At 42.1% G+C, this 23,051-nt stretch overlaps 1 protein-coding gene across 4 annotated transcripts in view; it reads left to right on the forward strand.

Moving 5' to 3' along the window:
- CAB39L (calcium binding protein 39 like) overlaps window positions 1-23,051 on the forward strand; it is a 66,654-nt gene that overhangs the window by 38,847 nt on the left and 4,756 nt on the right. For all 4 annotated transcript variants that reach the window (XM_042866886.1, XM_042866885.1, XM_042866887.1 and 1 more), the window contains 5 exons: window positions 4,135-4,253; window positions 10,220-10,388; window positions 14,362-14,421; window positions 15,957-16,022; window positions 16,651-16,794. In XM_042866886.1, coding sequence (XP_042722820.1) covers window positions 4,135-4,253; window positions 10,220-10,388; window positions 14,362-14,421; window positions 15,957-16,022; window positions 16,651-16,794 — 558 coding nt within the window. The remainder of the gene's footprint in view (window positions 1-4,134; window positions 4,254-10,219; window positions 10,389-14,361; window positions 14,422-15,956; window positions 16,023-16,650; window positions 16,795-23,051) is intronic.

Genomic DNA, 23,051 nt, shown 5'->3' on the forward strand with positions numbered 1-23,051 from the left:
CCCATTGGACTCATTGCCAGTTTTGTTTCTGAAGTCAAGGACTTAGTAGAACTAAATTAACTGCAGTTCCCTATAATTAAGGAGAAAAACAGTTTTGGTAAAACAGATGACTGCAATTCAGAATAAATATAAACTCTTAAATTGAGCTTTAGCTGGTGGGGACTGGGAAGAAGCTTCATAACTGACAGGACATTACAGTATTGCTGTGGTCTAAGGCCAGCTGGGATGCAGTTCTCCAGGGGCCTCTTTTATTAGTCTTGCAGCTTCTGTTGTTCTCTGGCACTGAAGAATCAGTAGAATTGTCTGAGGATTTCCCAGGATTGATAGCCATGGTTCCTAAGAATCAAACCTCTTCAGTTTAGGTCTGAAGCCAGTACCCAATGTGCAGGGTTGGGTGGCTGCTGAATTTAAATGTTGGCTCCCTGAAGAAACTGCCTGATGCTCTCAAAGTCACCTTTTGTGGGATTTTCTTTCTTGTGGAAGATTTTTCTCATTACTGAAGCCACGTGTTGTTTCTATTTTTTCCATTTAGAAAATGAATGAAAAGGAGGAACGGTGGGATTTATGTTTGCTCCTGGCCCCAGTAAAGCCAGTACTCAAGGGACTGATAGATTTTCTATTAGTTTTTGAAAGCGTTCTTGTTACCGGAGTTCAACTCTTGACATCTTGAATTCAGGAGACTTTAACGCTAGAATTTCTTCAGATCTTTTCAGTTGTCATCGCCCCCTGGTAACTATTAAGTGTCTTAAGTACAAAAAACAAAACAAAACAAAAACCAAAAAAAAACAACCCAACATCACCCTAAAAATCACACATTTCATATTTATATGCTTTTTTTAAGAAAATAGAGAAGAAGATGGTGTTAGCAAGTATACGTCAGAAGAGAAGCTACTGGATTTTTTCAGTTTCTTTACAGTCTGTATTGCTTTAGTTAGGACAAAAAAAATCTGTCACCATGTTTTCTTCCAGTATTTAAAAGGGAGCTTATAAACAGGAGGGGGACTGATTTTTTACGCAGACAGATAGTGGTAAGATAAGGAGGAATAGCTTTAAACTAAAAGAGGTGGGATTTAGGTTCAGTGTTAGGCAGAAATTCTTTACTCAGAGGGCAGTGAGGCCCTGGCACAGCTGCCCAGAGAAGCTGTGGGTGCCCCATCCCTGGAGCTGCTCAAGGCCAGGTTGGATGGGGCCATGGGTGGCACTGCCCACTGCAGGGGTTGGAACTGGGTGGGCTTTGAGGTCCCTTCCAACCCAAGCCATTCTGTGATTGATTCTATGATATTGGATCCCCGACCTTTAAATGCAAGCAATGAGTGAAATATCAAATGTGTTGTTGAATTGATGTTATTACAAACAATTCTGAGGTTTATTGTAAATGATAAAGCTTTTTCGATCATTTAGTAGAACTATTAAAATATAATTCAGAAATCAGTAGAAAATGAATGACTTTGAAAAGGAAGTCTGTAAAGCAATATACTGCTTTACATACACTGGATGTCTTCACATCCCCATAAACTTCTTTAGATTTTCAACTTTTCTGCCTGCATTTTCTTATATTTTTGTTCATAGTTGTCATGTAGGTTTCTTTGTTAAGCAGTCAATTTCATCACTTATGAACATGCAAATTAGCTTTCTGCTCTGTATGTTATGGTAGAAATCAAAGTAATAAATTACTTGAAAATCTGATTTCTGAAGGTGATAATCTTTATATAAATTACTTCATTTTGTCTTGATTCCCTTTCTCTTCCTCCTGTCTCCAAAATTGTTGAACCTACTGGTCAGTTTGAGCTTAATTTAGGTGTACTTGTACTTATCTTTGAAATCTTTGAAGACTTCATGAACCTCAATGGCTATTGAGAGAAGACAGATCAGGGTTAATACTCCCACTTAGTTTGTGCTCTGCCTTTTGCTGGAGTCTGATTTCACTTGTGTTTCATCTGCCAGTAAGTGCAGTAAGTATGGGGTGCCTACACATGCTTAGGGGATGTTGTCATGTCCTTGCGTATCTCTGTCATGCATCTATTGAAAATGGAGGTTTATTGCTTCTGTCACTCAAGAAACAATATACATACAGTATTGCTAATAATACTGAAATGAATCACTGAAGTTGGGTTTGAGTAAGATCAAGATCAGACTCTATCTTTGAAAATTTGGAACGTGAACTTCATTGTTGAACGTTGAAGAACTGAGGCAGTTGTGCATTCCAGAAGAGTCAGTTTAAAAAAAATTATGTTACTAACTGTATGTAAGCCTAAAGGTTCACAAGCTATAAAATCCATAAAGGAGACTGGTGACATTGGAAGTTTTCCCTTTATCTTGAGATAGGAGCAAAATTACAGTGTGTGTATGTATGTGTGTATATGTGTGTATACGTGCATACATATATATATATGCAGTTTGTTACTTATATGATGGCATCTTTTGGGGTATTTTTTGTTGTTGTTCTGCCCTTCTCTCTCTGCTGCCTTATTGTGTGCTCCAGTTGTCATACGTATTTCATTATAAGGCAAACTCAAATTGCAGATCCAAGTGAAAAGCACTGCAAAAGTATTTCTGCAATTTTTATGGTTGCCTGATGATGAGAGAAGTCTGCCTTGGTTTCCTCCCTGCCTCCATTTTTCTAAAAAGAATCCAGAGAGACCAACTTCTCTCACGATCACTGGTCTCTGGAGAATATGCTGCTATTGGATGTAATGTACACCTAATATTAAGTAACTAATAGAAAATTTGGTGTAGCAGAGAGAATTGCTTATTTTTTGGCCATTTTTCTCTCTCCTCTTTCAACAGCTCTTCTCTTTCTGAATTGTTTTCATTTTGGATTAACTGCTGAAGCCACTGGGGATCACGGGATTCCAGACATACGTTATGGGTGTTGTAAAGAAAGAGGAGAATGTGGCGTCTTTATAAAGAGTTAGCTTAACAGAAAGGGTGTCCAGGGGTTGAAAGTGCTACAGACAAAGGCAGATGGACTGGCCTTGTCTGATTTGATCCTCTTGTTTAATTCCCTGAGTCCCCGAGTCTCCAAACCAGCTGGGTTGGAACTAGTAGGAAAGAATATTTTGTGTTACTCAGCAATGATTTATTTGTAGAGGTGAAACCAGGGAATTTCCCTCTGTGTGAAACTGTCTGCGCCTTGGCTTAAGATGTTCAATCATTTATTCACCAAGGAATGTTTGTCCTCTCCAGACAGATCAATGATCATGTAGAGATTATAAGCAACCTTTTGCTTGGTCTTGCCCTGTGCATAGTGACCCACTGTTTACTCAGTGCCTTGGTTACTGACCATTAGTGCAGCAGTCTTTCCCTTCTATTAGTTTCTCCCATCGTCTCTTGCAGCCATGGGAGAAAGCAGAGGGGGAGGAAGAGGACTTACTTACAATGGATTGGCAAACTGTCTAGGTGAATAAAACATAATTTGGAAGGGTCTTCTGAAAAGTTATATGCAAGAAGTATTCACAGACAAAAGATGACAGCACAGATGTGTGTAGGCCTAGATACAGGAGAAGAACAGGACAAAATTAAGGATCCTTTTCCTATTAGTTGTGGCTGAAGCTGAGATACGTATGACAGCCTTTTTATCAGTACAGTTATTTCATTCCTTATGGTGAAACAATAAGTATAGTTTTAAATGTAATCCTGTTTTTCAGAACTATGTTCATATTTGTGAAGATGACATTCAAATAGTGAGAAGATTTAGCTTTATAAATCTAGGCTGTGTTTTGTTGTATGTAGTGTACTAGCTTGATGATTACATTTAGAGGCTGGGGAACAATAGTATACAAGGCAAAAGCACATTTGGCTCAGGAAGTTGTTTGCCTTTTTTGGAATTTAGTGTTTCTATATAAGAAAGCCAAGGAGTTACTCAACAGAATAAGGAGGGTACACATTTTCATTTAGTGAAAAGAAAGGTACAAGTGTGTATGTGGGGGGGTTGGTAATCTTAAGAGCCACTCAAGGGAGGAAATCTTGTCACCGAAGAAAGAACAAGTGTGATGTGGTGCGACTGTGGAGATCCCCAGAAGGAGACAAGCCTGTTTTTGTTTCATATTTAATTTCCATTTTAAATAGAGATTATAGTGAATGGTCATTTGCTCATGTTTCTACAGTTGAAGAATTGTTTTTCTTCTTTAACAGGGTAAAAAGGATGTTTCCCAGATATTTAACAACATCCTGAGAAGACAAATTGGCACACGCAGCCCTACTGTGGAATACATTAGTGCCCATCCACATATCCTATTCATGCTTCTGAAAGGGTGGGTGCTTTAATTTGTCTTTAATTTCTGTTAAAGAGCGTTGCCTGGAACATACTGGCATTGCAGCTCATCTATTTTCTCACTTTCTTACTTATTTTCTAACAAGGATTTTCAGATTTTGTTCCAGATTCCTTGTTTTGTTTCTTTCATATTTACTTACTTTCTGCTTCAATGTCTACTTTTTAATGACTGGATTATTTCATTCGGCCATTAAAACTTCATGTTGGAATAATTATGTGCAGCTTGCTTTTGATTGCTTACCATGTGATGTGTACTTCAGTTCTTGCCCTAAACTAGCATTGTTGACAACTGCTGAATTTCATTTAGACCGCCTTGCACTGCAGGAGGGAATTATACTGGTGTCTGTGAATAACTGGAGTCATATGCTAGACCACCGTGGGGTAGAACACAAAGAAGCAAAAATGCATAAAATGAATAGTTGTGTCTGTGGGGCAGGCTTCTCAAATGCTTGTAGCCACATGCGAATGTCAACTTTAAATTAATTGGGTAATTAACTTCACGTCTTTCAGCATTAAATCTTTTTTTTTCTTGTAACCTCTGTGGTCGTAAAGTGCTGAGTAATAAGGTGGTGGTTCCCAAGGTAAGTCAGCCAAGGAGAGGGAGTAGGCTGCAGCATGGAGAAGACATCAGCTATAGTTGTGCTCAGGAATGCACAAACTGCCTAAAACTCTTGAGGTTTTTGTCCCCTCTGTGTGACCAACAGTGCCTCCCATTTAGCAAGAATCTTTGCTTTTCCAACCCTTACAGTCTACTGTTTTCTGTGGTTTACTTCTGGCTTTAGATTTTTGTTTATTTTCCTCTGAGGAAAGGAGAATGTATGTGATGTGGATTGAAGAGCTGATACAGAAATAAGTGCATTTAGCAGCTGATCATTGTGAAACAATGTAGGCTGTCATAGCAGTTATCTTGGTGAGGCAGTAACAGCCATACAAAAACTGTGTTATGGGCCTTTTAAGCTAATGGTGCTTAGAAGAATGATTTTTTTCAAAAATATCTTTCTTGCTCTTGAGGCTTAAGATTGGCATTTTTACTGTTTGCTCCCTGATCAGTATGAAGAAAATACTTGAGCCATATCTAAGATTTGAGCATAACGAGAATGCAGCCCCAAGGGTAAAATCCCTTCCAGCTGGCCTCCCCCTCTGCCAAGGGCAGACCTGAACAAGTGAGCCTGGCCTTTCCTGGAGTCAGGGGAAACAGGCATGTCTGCAGCATGAGCCCTCTAAACTGGCTGTTTGCTTCAAAACTGGCAACAGCCCAATGCAGCTGAGCAGGAAAATACAAGTAATCAAGTGAACTAATTTCTATCAGGGATTTAAGGGAGGCTGAACCTGTCATTGAAGGTGGTGTCAAAAGTCTTACTTGATGAGATAGCAAGAGGTTCTGGTCTGATCTGCTGCTTTTCCCACCAGGCAGGGCAGGTCACTATTCTGAACCAGGTCTTGCTCATACAAGGATTGTGATTAATCGTGGTTTCACTTTGATTTTGAAACTGTGACTTGTTTTGTGTTGCTGAGCACCAGCATCTTTGAAAAGGAATAATTAACGGAGTTTAGTCTCATTTGCTCATTGAAATTCAACATTTATACAAACCTCACACTGTTTATTTCGGGAGTGTGATGATCACAGTGATGATCCTTCTAGTACCTAAAGGGAGCCTATAAACAGGAAGGGAATCAACTCTTGACAAGGGTAGATAACAGCAGCACAAGGGGAAATGGTTTTAAGTTGAGGGAGGGAAGACTTTGGTTGGATGTCAGAGGGAAGTTCTTTACAGAGAGAGTGGTGAGGTGCTGGAACAGGCTGCCCAGAGAGGCTGTGGATGCTCATTCCTAGAGGTGTTCAAGGCCAGGTTGGATGGGGCCCTGGGCAGCCTGGTCTGGTATTAAACGTGGAGGTTGGTGGCCCTGCCTGTGGCAGGGGGTTGGAGCCTCATGATCCTTGAGGTCCCTTCCAACCGAAGCCATTCTATGATTTGAGAACTATGATCATTCTCTCAGTCACAGTTATGTTGTACAACTGTTTTCAATTTCGTATAGAGATGCAATCATTTTCTTCCCTCTTTGTCTTTTTTATTTCCTCCTCTCTTTTTCACTTATTTTCTTCTTGCACGTTATGTGTGCATCTCTACCATATGTCTCAGCTTTATTTCAAGTTAGAAAATATTTTTGGATTGTGTCCCAGATATCCTTTGGCATCTGTAGCAACCAAGAATATTAAAATGAAAGTAAAAAAAAAATTGTTATACATATGTACTGCTGACAGACACTCCACTGTGGGTGACCTGAGCCAGCGGGTGCATTTATGTGCTTTTTAGAGATGCATACAGAAGTGTGGTGTGTTAGTTTGGGTCTCTGGCTCCTTCTTGACATCTCGACTATCTCTCTGCAGCACTGCACTGTATGAGAAGTGCCATTTCTCAGATTTTTCATTAGAAAGTGCTGTTGGATTCTTTCAGAAGATGGCCCGATTGATCACTGGTGATAGCTGAAAAGTAGCTGTGTGATGATGTCTTACCTAACATACACAGGTCCACTGCCAGGGCTGCCTGAAAATGGCACCTCAGATACACACCTAAAACAAGGGCAGGGCTCGCTGCGTGTGCCTTGCTGCATGCAGGCAATGGTGACACTGGGAAACACATACTTAATGGGAGGCATTGCCATTTGACAGTGTTACTTCAGGGTGTGTTTTCATGTTTAATGCTAAGTGGAATACATTAAATCTACTTAAAAGAAAGGAAAATAGATTTGGCTTGCTTTTACCATTTAATGTTTGTTATAAGACATTGTTTGGAGAGGAAAAAAAAATATTTCAACCATGGCTGTAGAAAAAACAGCCTGGAACTGTTGTGAAGGCTAGTCATTGTTTTGCTTGTATTGGATGCAAAATTTCCTCTGCCCCCTGACAGTCAGTTCACAAGAGTATCAACAAAAGGTTGCTTTTTTCACTGCATAATGTGAGCTCTGTGGAGTGGGAAGGATCCTGAATCAGGGCTCCCTCCCAGTACTTCCTGCCCAATACTCCAGTGGCACTGCCACTTTGAGGTAATTGTTCCTACCTTTTTTTTAGCCCTCGCTTTATTTCTTGGCTACTCCCTCCCAGATTCTCAGCTTCAGAAAAACATGTAGTGCATAGTTTACTACTGTTTTTTGGGAGGGGTAGGTTAATTGACTTCGCTGCATGAGGACTTGTGCTAATAGCATCTTCTGTATGTGTATCAATAGGAACTTTCACAGAATCACAGAATGGCCTGGGTTGGAAGGGACCTCAAGGATCACGAATCTCCAACCCCCTGCCACAAGCAGGGACACCAACCTCCACATTTAATACCAGACCAGGCTGCCCAGGGCCCCATCCAACCTGGCCTTGAACACCTCCAGGGACGGGGCATCCACAGCCTCTCTGGGCAGCCTGTGCCAGAACCTCACCACTCTCTCTGTAAAGAACTTAATTAGAACTTAAAGAACTTAATTTCAGATGAATGTAATGTTTGGTGTATAGAGTATCTGATATATTCAATTTGTACTTGTATTTAATTTGTATCTGATATATATAATTTGACCCAAGTCTGTCTTTGGTGTCAGAGTATTGCACTAGCTTGGAAATAATTTGGTCCTTTATAAGTTAAAATATTTTCCCTTTTCAGTACAGTGACTGCAGGAGACTTGAAGTTCATGGCTCTGCTTTTTTTATTTTGTTGTTTCTCTCAAGTTAGAAATGTGTAAGACCGTTTGTGACTATCATGTCACATGCAATTTCTAAAGTATTCAGTCACTGCCCTGACTTGTGATGATCTCTACGTATCACAGTGAAGTTAAAATTATATTGGTGTGCTGCCTGGAGTTGCTGAATTCCCCCTGAGTTTTTCTAAGGACAAGCTCAGGCTATGTTAGTTAGCAAGGAGAAAAGAATAGAGCTGTTTGCCCTGACCTTCAGTCTTCCAGGCTTGTGTCTTTGTGGTTTGTTTCATTGTGCATCCATACCTTGTACCATCTTCTGCACTAGTAGAATTCCCTTTGCACCAAGATGCATCTCTGCTCTTAGGCTGGCCTCTTTCAGCCTCCGCAATAAATGTTCTGAAATATCCCGAGTCCATTATTTCTTTTTCTGGTTGCCCTCTGTAGCCAGTATGTGGGGATTTCTTCAGGTTGTACGTTCAGCTGAACAAAGGAGAACTGCATGCAGTCCTAATTGCTCATTAGAAGAGCATCTCTGTCACTCCTAGCTGGTGGCTTGCATGGAAATATGGGTTCAGATAACGTGCTAGTTGTGACCAGGCAGCCTGTAAACTTCTTCCAGGCATTTTCCAGGAGCCAAGCCCAACTTCCCTCGCTTATGTGAGCAGTCAAAGGTCCATAACCCAGCTGTAGATAATGGAGCATTTGACTAAGAATGACTCTGTTGATGCTCATGTTTTAAAAAGTTATTGTGCTGGAAACAATGTAATTTGCTTTTATTCCAACCATAATATTTCTTAGCCAAGTATTAAATATTTTCCTGGCTGCACTCCTAGGAGCAGCTCCGCCTCTTTCTGCTTGAAAATTAGTATTCCTGCTAATGGGTAAGAGGGGAGGTGTGCCTTAAGAGAAAGTAGTAACCAGTGTGTGTTGTCTAAGGAGTTGTAAGTTCAGGGTTGCAAATGCTCCCCAAAAGGAAACAAGCAGGGGCTTGACTTTTGCATCTACTTGAGGGTGGGAAGTTTCATTTGCCTTTTTGGAATAGCAGTTCATTTTTCATTAAGCTAACTATTGTTGACATCAGGTTGAAATATGCAGCTCTGGTATGCTCTCAGAACACTGCAATTCTTTTAAATTGCATGTTGGTGGTAAATTTGAGAGCCCACTCACTCACAGCACAGATGGCATTTTGTCTTTTTTTGTTTGTTTGTTCCTTTTGGCCTAGCGCTAGGAATTAATTGTGCAAAGGAAAAATGATGCTGATAAGCTGTGTGTGATAATACACAGCTCTGATGTAGTATAACCAGCTTATTGAAACAGAGTGTGCTTTCTGTCCCTTGGACTTGGTCACTTTCACGTGACTGAATATCGCTGGAAGAAGTTCATTTTAATTTCTCATGACTGTTAGATTGCATTCTTTTTTTTTCTTCTTCTAAATTGTTTCTAACAGTTTTGTTTTGGGTTAATTTCAGCATTAAAGACATCAAGACTTTATATAGAGAGGAGATTATCTGAATTTCCACCCTAAGCTCCCTGCCTGCCTTTCCAAGAGAAGTGTGCCAGCTCCTCTCTGTGATGATGCCTGTGCCATAGTGGGATTGTAACTTGAGGCACAAACTCCTGCATAAACCCTTAGCCTCTGCTGTAGTGTGTGTGGGGGAGGGAGGGAGTTAAGCAGAATTCCTCCTAAACTGCAGGAAAGGTCTTCAGGGCTGCAAAAGCTTAATCATACTGTCTTTGGAAACTCTTCCTACCTTCCTTATTAGACATTAATATTCTGGAATTATGCACTCTAGAAGAGTGGGAGTTGATGGATTGTCATGAGATGTTGTGTGGTTGTTTTTTTAATAAACTGAGGAGTTCAGTACTACATCTGAAAAGGGAAATTATTACATTGAATGGGCTTTGCTTTCTCATAAATCCAAGGGAGTAAAGGAATTCTGATGAAACCTTATGGTTTCACCCTACAGTCTCTTCACGGAGAGGAGGTGTAATGCACATTCATGCTGAAATTGCATTGGCTTGTGAAGACAGAGGTTTGTAATGGGGAGTGCTGAGAGCCTTATTTGTGTGCATGTTACTGCATTGTGAGCTGCTCTCCTGAAGCTGGACACAGTACTCTCATTGGAAAAGACTGTGTGTGTGCTGTATCCACTCTGGCACATATATATCCTATGCTACAAGTTTCCCTAGTGCTGTAAGATTGCCTGTTCATTTTTGTTCTTCTGTTTGATCTTTTTTTTTTCTTAATTTCCTTTAATTCTCCAGCTATGAATCCCCAAATATTGCCTTACGCTGTGGAATTATGCTGAGGGAGTGCATCCGGCATGAACCGTTGGCCAAAATCATACTTTTTTCAGAACAGTTCAGAGACTTTTTCAAGTATGTGGAAATGTCAACGTTTGATATAGCATCTGATGCCTTTGCTACATTCAAGGTAATTTATTTGATACCTGTATCTTAGTGTCGTGTCAAAAATGGCATTCCATCAGTAGTGATAGTTGAATATCGTATTGCCTTTAAACTGAATGGATTTTTCATTGCTCAGTAAGGAGTATAATTAGTCCTTGGTGAGCTTGTAACAGGATTCACAACAGTGACTAAGTCTGCACAGATTTATGTTTCACTAATGTTCTTCATCTTGATGCCCCAAGGCCCTTAATGCAACCATTTAAAACTCAGGTTAATCATGCATTACATACAGTTCTTGTGGAATGCATAGCCTTTCTTCCTTCCCTAACCTTCCCCAAATTAAAACTGCTACCCATTATGACCACAAACAGCCAATGGAAGGAATGATTTAAAATCCACTTTTGAAACCCTCTAATTGTTGCTGACCCTTGTGAGCTTGAGAATTGAGCTTAGCCTAATGCTGTGCCCCTGATAATTATTTTTACATGTTTGCATGATTACATTTGTGACACATGGGTTAGTGCAAGGACTGTACTGAGGAGAGCCAAGTAGGTAAAAGTGTCATGGAGGCGTGCGCTGGAGGAAGGCCTTGGTGTTACAGTGGCCCTAAGTTTGTGTGGTGCTGTAGGGACTTCTGTCTTTTGACAACGGCTGTGCTGAAAATTTGGAAAGGCAGATCAAAGGAGAGGCTTCATGGAGCTCTTCCAGTCACAACTAAAACACTGCCACCTTCTTATGTGCGAGTGACAAAGAGCTTAATTGTACCCAGGAGTGTGAAGGAGCTCTAGTAAGGGCCAGCTGCCATTTCCCACTGGGGCTTCCTGACAGGTGTGAAGCTGCTGGGGACAATCTGTGGGTCCCCTCAGTGCAGCAGGAGTGGACCAAAAGCAGGAGGCAGGGTTTGCCTTTCACTGCAGCACTGAATGCAGGGACCACGTGACCTACATTCTATATCCAGTCTGTGTTTGTATTAAAAGTGGAGCTGGGAGAAGCTTGCCAAATTTTGTGGGATTTGTATATGACCATCATCTTTCCTGCACAGAGTTAATACAGTTTTTAAGCACAATTTAGTGCCTGTGGGCAAAATATGCAGGGAAGATTGGTTTATTTCTGAATAATAACTTAAGCTAGAGAAAATTCTTTTCAGGTAAAAAATCATCTAAATATAGACGTAACTTTTTCCCCCTGTCATTGGGTTCTTTGCTGTCATAGAAACAAGTTGTTCATTCTTTGCTCTCAAAGCTAATTAGAAACATGATTAGATAGACCTAACTTAGGAGTGTCTGTAAGGAATGTCATTTTGGCAATTTACCACCTAGTGAGATCTGGCCTCAGTTTCACTAACTGATGGAATATATTGAAGATTTCCACAGTGGAAATAGCGTTTTGTTTGTAAGTAATGAGTTCAGCAGGATGACCAGTTCAAAGAACCCCTTTAAACGATTAGAAGATAACTGCTGTTGAATAAGTTGTGTTGTTGTTGTGCCCCCCCAGGCAGGAGGTGGGATGTGGACACGGGTCAGTTAAGCTAAGACAGGGACTGTCAGACTGCTGCAATTCCCCCAAGGCAGGAGGGATTGGTCATCCTTCATGGATCTGCAGCTGTGGAACTTATTTCTGTCCCTTGTGATCTAAGCATATTTTTAGCAAGGTTTAAAAATAGGGTTCTGCATCCTCACGTGCATTAGAAAGAGAGAGAAGTATGAGGGCAGTTGTTAGGTCAGAAATCACCTCTTAAAATGCTTGTAGCAAGTCAGTAAACTGCATTTTGTTTTAAATTACCTTTTAGCACCTGATAGATACCCAGTTCTGGAAATAAGCCAGCTGCTCATCTCACCTTCTATTTGACCATTACTCTAAATAACTGGAGCAGCAGGAAGTGATGTGGAAGCAGTTGAATCATGAAATGTGGGGCTACCTTATTTCTAATAGCATAAAAATCAGTGCTACAGTCACTTATTGGGTGGATTGCTGAGCTCAGTGCTCTCAGTTCTGTTTCCCACATTGGCTTTGTAGTGTTGTCAGGGTGTCTGAGAGAGAGCTGAAAGTCTTCAATAGTCTGTGCACCAGAGGAGGATTTAGTTAAATGTGAGTTAAAGTTTGGGGGTATCTATAGTAGGAAAGTATTGCAATTTTTAATGATGTTGAGATGTACTTCTGAATGAAATTCAGCCAGGTACATGGCAGAGGGGAAGTAGAGCTGCTCAAAACACAGAGGAAAACAGCTTGTGATTTCCTATGAGAAACTCATTTTGGATTATATTCCATTTGTGCCCCCTATTGAAAAATGTTGTACTTGCTTCCTAAGTGCCTGCATCAGAGCTTCTGAATCACATTTCTTGTGTTCAGCCCTTTTAAGCTGGCATCATTGCAATCTTGCTAAACAGAGGAATGTTTTATAAGAATAATGTACTGGGTTTTATAGTGCTCTGTTTTCCTCTTATAATTGATGGCAAAAACAAATTAAAGGATTCGTATGCAAAGGATTGCTTTTGTTTGTTATGCTGCAGAGGGTGTGGGTGGTGCATCTACATCAGCTTCAGTCACTGGATAAGGAAACCAAGGAAAAGTTGATGGAAAAGATATCAGAAACTGGTTCACTGAAACAAACATAGAATCACAGAATGGCCTGGGTTGAAAAGGACGACACTGATCATCCAGTTTCAACCCCCTGCTATGTGCAGGGTCACCAGCCACCAGACCAGGCTGCCCAGAGCCACATCCAGCCTGGCCTTGAATGCCTCCAGGGATGGGGCATCCACAACCTCCTTGGGCAACCTGTTCCAGTGCTTCACCACCCTGTGGGTGAAAAACTTCCTCCTAATATCTAACCTAAACCTTCCCTATCTCAGTTTAAAGCCATTCTCCCCTGTCCTATCACTATCCACCCTCGTAAACAGTTGTTCTCCCTCCTGTTTATATTCTTCCCCTCAAGTACTGGAAGGCCACAATGAGGTCTCCCCAGAGCCTTCTCTTCTTCAAGCTAAAACATCTACTCGAATGGACTTCATCAGGCATTTATTGTGGTCACTGTTATGCTTTTAAAAACGAAATAAGATAAAAATTAAACTTCAGTGCCTCAAACTGGTCACTTCAGTGATAGCTATTCATCCAGTAAAGAGACTTAGTTTCTTCTGGAGCTGAACATTTGCCTCTGTTGCTGAGCACCAGCATCCCCATTCTGGGGAAGAGATTGCTTTCATTTAAATTTGAATTAGTTATCCACCTTGCAGAATGAGATGGATTCAGCTTCAGCTTTCTGAACGCCTCTGCTATTGCCAAGCATGTCTTGGGCAGAATAACAGCCACAGAAGGAACTTATCCCACCTACTTGAGAGCCCTTTCTGGAGGTGGAATGGCTGTGAAGAGAGCCTGGATTGCTACTGTGGGTCTGGGCCTAACTTTTAGGTTTTAAGTAGATCATATGAAGTAGATCATTTGGGGGTTGGACACAATGATCTCTGGAGGTCCCTTCCAACCCCTACAATTCTGTGATTCTGTGATTCATATGTATATCCTGTGGTTGAATTAGAGACTGCCTTGTTGCATTTTTGGAGATGGCAATAGCAGTTGATGAAACTGAAAATGCTCTTCCTGTTGTGGGGCAGAATGGAGATAACTGTTGGTTATGGAACGAAAGCTGATCCCTCCATAAAGAGTTGTTTTGCTTTTCTTCTTCCCTTCTCCCCAGCTTATTGAAAGTACCGTACACAATGACCACAAAAAACAAAAGATGAGAGGAAGAAGGAATATAAAGAGCTTTAGAAGAGCTTTGTGTTGATTCTGTTAGCATTGATTGAATTCTCCTCCTGGTCCTAGTAGAAGCAGTACAACTGAATTTCACGCAGTATTGTTTCTAAATGGTCTTTGTTTATGGAAATCGTGTTGGAGATAGCTTGTAGAAGATGATGTGTTCAGAATATTAAAGTGCATTTGAGAATAAAGAGATGGTTGAATAAGCACACTCTCCAAGGTAGCCTTTTTCTGTTCTTTTCCAGGACTTGTTAACAAGGCACAAGTTGTTGGTAGCAGATTTTATGGAACAAAATTATGATACGGTGAGTACAAATGATAGGAGAACTTCTTAAAATCTCTTCATGCTTAGCTGAAAGAAGCCTATTTTCACCAGTGGAAGATTTCGTGCTCCACATAAAATAGTGGAACAGGATTGCAAACTAAACATTGCTTTTACAAAATGTGGTATTTAAAATACAGGTACCCAAGCTACTCACACACACAGGGGACAGATGCCAAGATTTCACAGGAGCTCATAGCTTTAAAAAAAAAAAAAAAAGATTTATTCATTTCTGCATTCTGTCTCCTCATAGGTAAACTGAACTGCAAAGTTAGTGAGTAGGTAAAGCGTAGAGGAAAAAAAAAATCATGTTTTTAAACAATTTTTTGGTATTCCAGAATTGATAGGATCGTACTGGTGTCGTTTTGGGATAGAGGAGAAGAGTTACTGAGAGGGGGTTTTGCGTGACTGAAAGCTATATGCACGTAATGGTGGACTAAGATGTCATTATTTGTCTTATCATCCAAAGTAATTTAATTCCTTGATTTGTTGCCATTTTTCACTTTGACTTTTTGTCTGTGTTTTGAACCAAGTGTTGGTCAGAAAAATTCCACTGGAGTCAAATTGGTCGGATACAGATAAAGGAATGAGACTGCAGGTTATGTTCTTGTGTTACCTTAGGTATTCTTTATTTCGCTGCCAGAAGAAAAGGGACAAAGACTACTTCTTTCATTCTAGAGTTACCAAGAAGGTTAAATAAAGATCAGGCTGATTATTGCAGGGTCATAAATGCAGCTCAACTGGAACAAAATTAGGTATCTGCTAATCTTTTCTCTGTTAGAACTGAAGGAGTACAGTGGAATAGTTTCTATTCAGTCCTTACTGAACATTTAAAATTGGAGGTAGAAGTACAGGTCATTAGGATTTTTCTCAGACAGGAGCAGGTTGGTTTGGTTGGTTGAGGACTTGCACGTACAGTGGCACTGCCATTCTTCTTGAGCACAAGATTCCTTTGACCCAATGCTGCAAAAGCCACTGTGCACCCTACTCCTTATGAACCTCGTCTGCAAATTGCTTTAATGAGTTGGGGTGTTGAAGGCAGGTGGCACCTTGCAGAAGTGCTTTTAGCACATGCCAGTTTGGGATGCGCTGTCTCCAACCTGGCATGTCCTATTAATTCACAGAGCAAGTCATGACCATGATATGAGTGAGTAGGTGTAATTTGTGCTGGACCCATGCGTCCTAGCAACAGATTCACTCCCATAAAAGAAAGCTGTGCAAGCAGTGGCTGAATACTGTCCTAGCTGGCTCAAACCATCTCCTCTTACATCCAGTGTGGTATCACTTTCTGTGGTATTTGGCAGATGAGTATTGCTGGACATTAAATTTGTGCTGGACATTTCAAACAAAGAAAAAAGGCTGCAAGAGCCAGGCCTGGCATTGCAGTGAAGTGTTAGAGGATGGCACTGCTGCTACTTCTGCTGCTCCTCTGCTGTGGCAAGAACCGGGAGGAAGGAATGGGGAGAAGGAAGGATGGACATGAACTGTGAATGCATTTGTGTTTTCTTGTTCGTCTAGATCTTTGAGGATTATGAAAAACTCCTTCATTCTGAGAATTACGTAACAAAGAGACAATCTTTGAAGGTAAAGTATGATTTCCTAATGCTTTCCTTCTAAATTTGTATTCCAAGTTATGCAAAACATCAAAATGCATGTGTGGCAAGGAAGTAAGCATGTCCTTTCTAACAACAACAACCAAAAAAAGAAATGCTTGAGGATGCTCTTCATACAGTGCGCAAGAGCTTATTGTGAATTTCATTTCCTGAATCTGTGGTGAAACATTGGACTTCTTGTATGGAATAAGCACCATTGTTTTTTCTCTGACCTTTGTACTTCAATTCAGCACATAAGTTAAAATGAATTGGGAGTAACATCATAGTTCATGTTTGTCTATTGCTGCTGCAGCACTGAAATGCAGATGGGAACACATAGGTGTGTTCCTGTAATATCTCACTGAAATGAAGGGTGTCCTTGTGGGACAGTTGCACTGTACTTGCTTCTCTTCTAGCTGGCTCATACCAGCTCCTATTACATCCAGTCCATGTGTGGTAACCCTACTATAAAGTTTGGAAGATGGGCATTAAGTAACTCACTACGCTAATAGCCCTAGTTAATATAAACAAAAACTAAAGTATGCTGCTTTTATTTATTTCCTTTCAGAAATCACATGTTAAATGGAAAATGCTCTTTTATTTTGTAATTTTCTCTATAGCTGCTGGGTGAACTGATTCTAGACAGACACAACTTTGCCATCATGACAAAATATATCAGCAAACCAGAGAATCTGAAGCTGATGATGAACTTGCTCCGAGACAAAAGCCCCAACATTCAATTTGAAGCATTCCATGTGTTCAAGGTGAGCTAGAATGAGTTGTAAAGGTGACAGACTTTCTTTTCTGCTCATAAAAGTGTCTGTCAAGGTGGCCAAGAGAAAGCCTGGAAAAATAAGGCAAAAGGTTGAGGTTTACAGCCGTGTCAAGCATCTGAGATCATCTTCCTTGAAGACCTTTACTATGCAACCTCTGTTTTCATAGAGTTATAGAATGACTTGGGTTGGAATGTACCTTAAAGATGTAGTTTCAATACCCTGCCATAGGCAGGGCTGCCCCCCACTGGATCAGGTTTTGCCTTCCTTCAGGTAAGTTCTAATGCAGCATCATTTCAAGCTGTGAGGGTTGTCGCTCACACACTGATGAAGTGGATGGTAACAGCACCAAAATGCACTGCTTCTAGATATTATTCAGGGTCCTTTCCCCAGCTCTTATGCAATTTTACCACGTGATTCTGGGTAAACATATTTAAAACAACAAATCCCCACAGTGTCTTAAAACTCTTGGTTAAGATCAAAAGTAGATGTACAAATACTGTGCATCAACGTGAAGGCAGTTTGCTTTGAAAAGTATTAGAAAGATTTGATAAATCTCATTTGAAATGAGTTCAATCTTTCCATCCTTCTGCACTCATCATTAATAGAGTCTTAAATAATTACCAGACCGAAATAATGTCTTTCTTTTCTTTATGATCATAGACTCTTAGAATCACTAAGGTTGAAAAAGACCTCCCAGATCATCCAGTCCAACCGTCCACCTACTAACAGTACTTCCACGTTAAACCATCTCCTCAGTACAACATCTAAATGGTTTTTGACCACCTCCAGGGATAATGACTCAACCACTTCCCTGGGCAGCCCATTCCAGCACCTCATTGAATCTCCTTTGAATCTTCCCTGGCACAACTTCAGGCCGTTCCCTCTAGTTCTGTTGCTAGTTATGCAGAAGAAGAGTCCAACCCTCCCTTCAGTCAGTTGTAGAGAGCAATAATGTCTCCCCTGAGCCCCTGTTCTCCAGAAATGATTCATACTATATGGTGAAAAGATTACTGTTTGCCTCTCAGAAAAGTCCTCTGCTTTGGATCAGAGAGTGAGTTGAATTGTTCCTATGCAAGGCTGCTTTTGGAGTTGCCACAATAATATCAAACTACGTGAATGGAGTTGCTTATAATTTTTTAAAAAGGGGAACTGTGAGGATATCCTCCCTCAGAATGGTTGGGAAAGGTTCCAGATCACGACAGAAGCCATGCTGTTGTGATAAAGTTGCCTCTGTGCATTCACAGTAACAGGTGGAGTTTTTTGTGGATCATTGGATCCACAAATCACCAATCGTTGGATTGGTGGAGTTCATTGTGGATCTTTAAAGGATGTACAACGTCTCCAAAAAGCTTTTTATTTCCCTGCCCTCCCCCACCCCCCCCTCCCAAAAAAAAAAAAGTTTTGAGCAAAGTTAAAAAAGAAACAGAAATCTCTCCTTGAAATAAGCTTGGTAAGCTGTTTCCTTGCTGACTTCCTCCATAGTCAGCAGAACCACCATGAGTAACTTCTCCTCCTTTCCAGGAGGTTTGTGACTCCAGGGTATGAGAGCAATCAGGCTCAACTTGCAGCTTTGAGATACCTGCAGGGGGAAGGGTTCAGAGGACTATTGCTCTGTTTGCCATTCTGTGAAGAAATGCCATATTTGTATGTATGAAACACATTCAGGACATGCTGGTCCTGAATTAATGATAGGCACGGCCTAGGCCTTGGGAAGAGCTGAATTTGCTATTTTGAGAAACATGTGAAAGGATTTTGAATAATTCAAAATGACTCCAGCATGCAACTGTGTCACTCGTTGCTGTTGCTCCCCTTCTGCCTTCCCATTCCTTCCTTCTCCTTTGCTCACAGCTCATGTTGCATTTCCAATTACAATGCAGGGATTGTAGACACAGCTTTGCTCAACCTCTTGCAGTTGCTACGCCGTGGAGATCATGCTGAGCAAAATAAGTGCGTGATGGTGACATTATGTCTTTTCAGTTCAAAGTACCAAACTCTGTCCTCAGATACTATCCTCTGTGGGATGTTGCTGTGTTTTTCCAGCAGTACCCATCAGCAGCATTAAAGCAGTGCTTTGTGCTATCTTGTATGTGCAGTGTTCATTGTGTGGGAATTTCAGACTCAGAGCAGAACCCAATCAGCTGGAACTTGCTTGTTTATCACAGCAGCAGCACAGCTGTAGAGGTAAAGCAAAGCTCCCTGACTGGGAAGGGCTGGCTTATCTGCATCCAGCTTCTCCCAGATGGACAGGGGAGGTATAGAATATGTTATAGAAAATCCTGTTGTGAATTAGCTTTGTAGAGCAGGTCAGAGAAGAGCATTTTCCTCTGACTTCACTTTTCAAATTGAACTCGAATTGCTGGAGAACTAGAAAAGAAAATCCTTAACTATTCAGGAGAATGGGAAAACACTGCTCCATTCCTGTGCCTTGTTCTGCAGTGTCTCTGCTCACTGTTTCTGGGTTAGTGTCCCTGAGCCCAATTCTCTTATCAGCTGTAATGATTCTGTGCTAGTGTAATTGGGAAAAAACTCTGGTCTTTAGCTTTTAACCTCATAAATTTTAAACTGTGCCTGCATTTTTAGATTGTGCTCACAAAATACCTCTGCAGCCTGGTTGAAATTACAGCACACTGCCCGCAGTGATTTGAAATCAAAGGTCTGCTGAAAAGTGGATATTGCTGCCCTGACTGAGCTGCCAAAAGATTTAGGTTTAAATTTCCTGATGTAGATGTTTCACCAGTTAGACACCTTTGAAATGAAAAAAGTGCTTGTTTTGTAAGCATTCGGGTTCTAACTCTCCTATGCTGCAGCCAACCTAAAAAAAAAAAAAAAAAGAAAAGAGATGTGAAGTCCATGAGGCAATTTCTAATGATTCAAAATTGTAAGAGAGTCTGGAATGATGAGCACCTCGAGTACAAAAACACTTGGCAGGTTGTTTGGTGGTGAAAATGCTGATGCCCCTTTTTGCCCTTAGCATATTCTACTCATCTGGAGTGCTATGAGTGGGAAATGGAGGATAAACAGTGTCTTCTTGCAGTGCTTGCTTCCATTCTCCTCTCAGAAGATGTTTGATCTTCCTCCCAGCTTCTTCCTCCTCCTTCAGTTGCCGGAGTGAAACAGAGCTTCTGTCTTGCAGTATCACCCTGAAGGCTGTTGGTTATATAAAGCTGGATGTCCCACAGGGTGTGTGGGGGGGGATTAGCCAGTGTCTCGTAGAATGTCTTGGGTTGGAAGGGATCCCAAAGCCCAACCAATTCCAACCCCCTGCTGTGGGCAGTGCCACCCAGCAGCACAGGCTGTTCAGGGCCCCATCCAGCCTGGCATTGTGTGCCTCCAGGGTTGGGGCACCCACAGTTTCTCTGGGCAGCTGTGCCAGAGTTTCACTACCCTCTCAGGGAAGAACTTCCCCTTGACATCTAACTTAAATCTCCCCTCTTTTATTTAAAAACCATTCCCACACTGACTACCTGTGTAAAAAATTGAGTCTCCTCCTGTTCATACGCTCCCTTCAAGTACCAGAAGTCTGCAATGAGATCTTCCCAGAGCTTTCTCTTCTCCTGCCTCAACAAGCCCAGTTCCCTCAATCTTTCTTCATGGGAGAGGTGCTCCAGCCCTCTGATCATCTTTGTGGCCCTCCTCTGGCCCTGCTCCAAGAGCTCCATGCCTTTCTTGAGCTGGGGGCCCCAGGCCTGGACGCAGTGCTGCAGATGGGGCCTCACAAGAGCAGAGGGGGACAAGCACCTTCCTCTCCCTGCTGGCCACACATCTTTTGATGCAGCCCAGGATACAGTTGACCTTCTAGGTTTCAAGCACACACCACTGGCTCGTGTTCAACTTTTCATCCACCAGGAAGAAGTCCTGGGCAGGGCTGCTCTCAGTTCTTCCACTCTGCATGTATGTGGGATTTCCCTGACCCACATACCATGCCTTGCGCTTGGCTTTGTTGAACCTCAATTAGATTCACACAGTTCCACTTCTCAAGCCTGCATAGATCCTGTGAAGGGATGGCATCCCTTCCTTCTGACATATCAACTGCACCACACAGCTTGATGTCATCAGCAAACCTGGTGAAGGTGCACTTAATCCCACTGTCTCTGTCACTGATGAAGATGTCTCAGAATACCAGTTCCAGGATGGACCCCTGGATGAAAAGACGTTGACCACAAACCTCTGACTGTGGCCTTCCAATCAAGTTGATTCCTTAGGAAACGCTAACTCACCCCCAGCTTTTTCCTTCTCCCTCAGAAATAGCCTAGTGGGGTCCCCTGGGCTTTGGCAGGCACCAGCTCTCTCTGCACTGCTCCCATGAAGAGGTGTCAGTCCTGAGCATTCACGCTCTGAGGAGCAAATGGTGGGGAAGGCTCTGCAGCTCCTTTGGTGGGTTTGTGAAGCTGTGAGCAGAGCCTTCTGCCTGCTTGCTCGAAGGGCAGAGCACAGCTTCAGATGCACATGAGTGTGGTACAGGTCCCCATGTTACCCAGTGCATTTACAGATAAAGGCTTAATGCAAACAAACAGGTTATTTTGAGTAAAACACCCTGGAGTAGCAAATGGGGATTATGTAATCCTTGTTCTCAAGCAGACATATAGCAAGATATATTTTACTGTGTACATCTAAAAATAGAGTGAGTGCACTGTGTTTTGTGACCTCGGTTTCGTTCCTCCATTCCCTTTCACGCGCATGCAGTGCTGCCTGCTGCAGCCTGCTCTGCACACAGGCACATAATGGGACTGTCCTGACTCTGTCCTCTGGGTCTGAGCCTGAGGCCAGATGTGTGGCAGTTTGTCCTTCTTGTCTCTGCTGGGCTCCCCGAGGATGGCAATGGCTGCTGGTTCATAGAATCATAGAATGGCCTGGGTTGAAAAGGACCACAATGCTCATCCAGTTTCAACCCCCTGCTGTGTGCAGGGTCACCAACCAGCAGACCAGGCTGCCCAGAGCCACATCCAGCCTGGCCTTGAATGCCTCCAGGGATGGGGCATCCACAGCCTCCTCGGGCAACCTGTTCCAGTGCATCACCACCCTCTGAGTGGAAAACTTCCTCCTAAGGAAGTGAGGGTCCCTAACAGAGTGATTTTGGTGTCTGACTTCTCATGCGGAAGAGTGTAAGAGTTCCACTTCAGGCAAGTTTTTCTCAGTTGATTTTTCATTCCAGTCCTGTTAAATATATTCACTAAACAAAACTGTGCTGAAAGGGCTATTTTTAGGATTGGAATTTTTGTATGCATACTCTTTGTTTTAGGGCTCTTATGTCTCAGAATTAAGTCCCTTACAATAAAGCCATGGGTGAAGGAGTCTTTCCCTGAAGTGTTCTAGCTTCAGTGAAACCTCATTTCAGTGAAAATGTCCCAGCAGGCATTCATAATGATTGCTGTTTACAGAGCTCGATCTCCATCTTTATGACAATGCAGAGCTCTGAATGGGGGGCCCATTTACAAGCAGAACCTTACACGGGTCCAGAACCTTACACGGATCCTGGGCTGCATGAAGCTGCTGGGTCAATACTTGCAGAATTGATTTTCTTTGCTTGGCTGTGGCATTGAATGGCTTCTCAGTAATTTTCTGGTCCTCTAACTTTGTCTTCTCGTGAGTCCCCACTGACACTGAGCAGGATGGTCCGTCAGGGTGGTGTGTGTGAAGGTTCAGTCTGGCAGCTTTGCAAAGGGAAGACAATAATAATCCATAAGTAATCGAGCAGCAGGAGGAACAGGATGTGACATCCTCTATTAAACCAAGTTCTTATTGACTTTGGTAATGCCCATTATGGAACAAGTTTGAAATGCTGGTTTACCACTGAAACCTCTAAGTTCTATCTGATGGTCACAGAGTGGGAATTGAGCTCCGGAATGAGAAACTTGCAGCAGCATCCTGTTGGGTTGTTTTCCTCCCCCTTGCCTGCAGGTTTGTGCATTGCTTTCCACAAAGGAAGCTGTCCAGGTGCCGTGTGGCTTCTCTTAGCCCAGGAGCTGGATGCTTCTGGCCTCCATCAGTGTGGGTTGGGTGCGGGGCTGCTTTTGCTGAGCCAGAGCTGAACATTCATACCATGGGACCTCAGGCACAGGGTGGATAACAGCCAAGTGCATTCAGATTTACATCTCCAGCTTCTTTATTTCTCAAACTGTGGGAAAACAACAGATCCATAGCAGAATATCAACATTCTTTGCGGGGGGGTGGGGTGGGTGCGGGGCTGCTTTTGTGCGTAAAGGCTCAGTGTAGGGGGGGGAGGCGCTGGGGAGGTCGACCCGGGG

This window comes from Lagopus leucura, unplaced genomic scaffold (assembly GCF_019238085.1).
Source record: "Lagopus leucura isolate 7727_CA_CO unplaced genomic scaffold, USGS_WTPT01 Super-Scaffold_100001, whole genome shotgun sequence".
Lineage (NCBI taxonomy): Eukaryota > Metazoa > Chordata > Aves > Galliformes > Phasianidae > Lagopus > Lagopus leucura.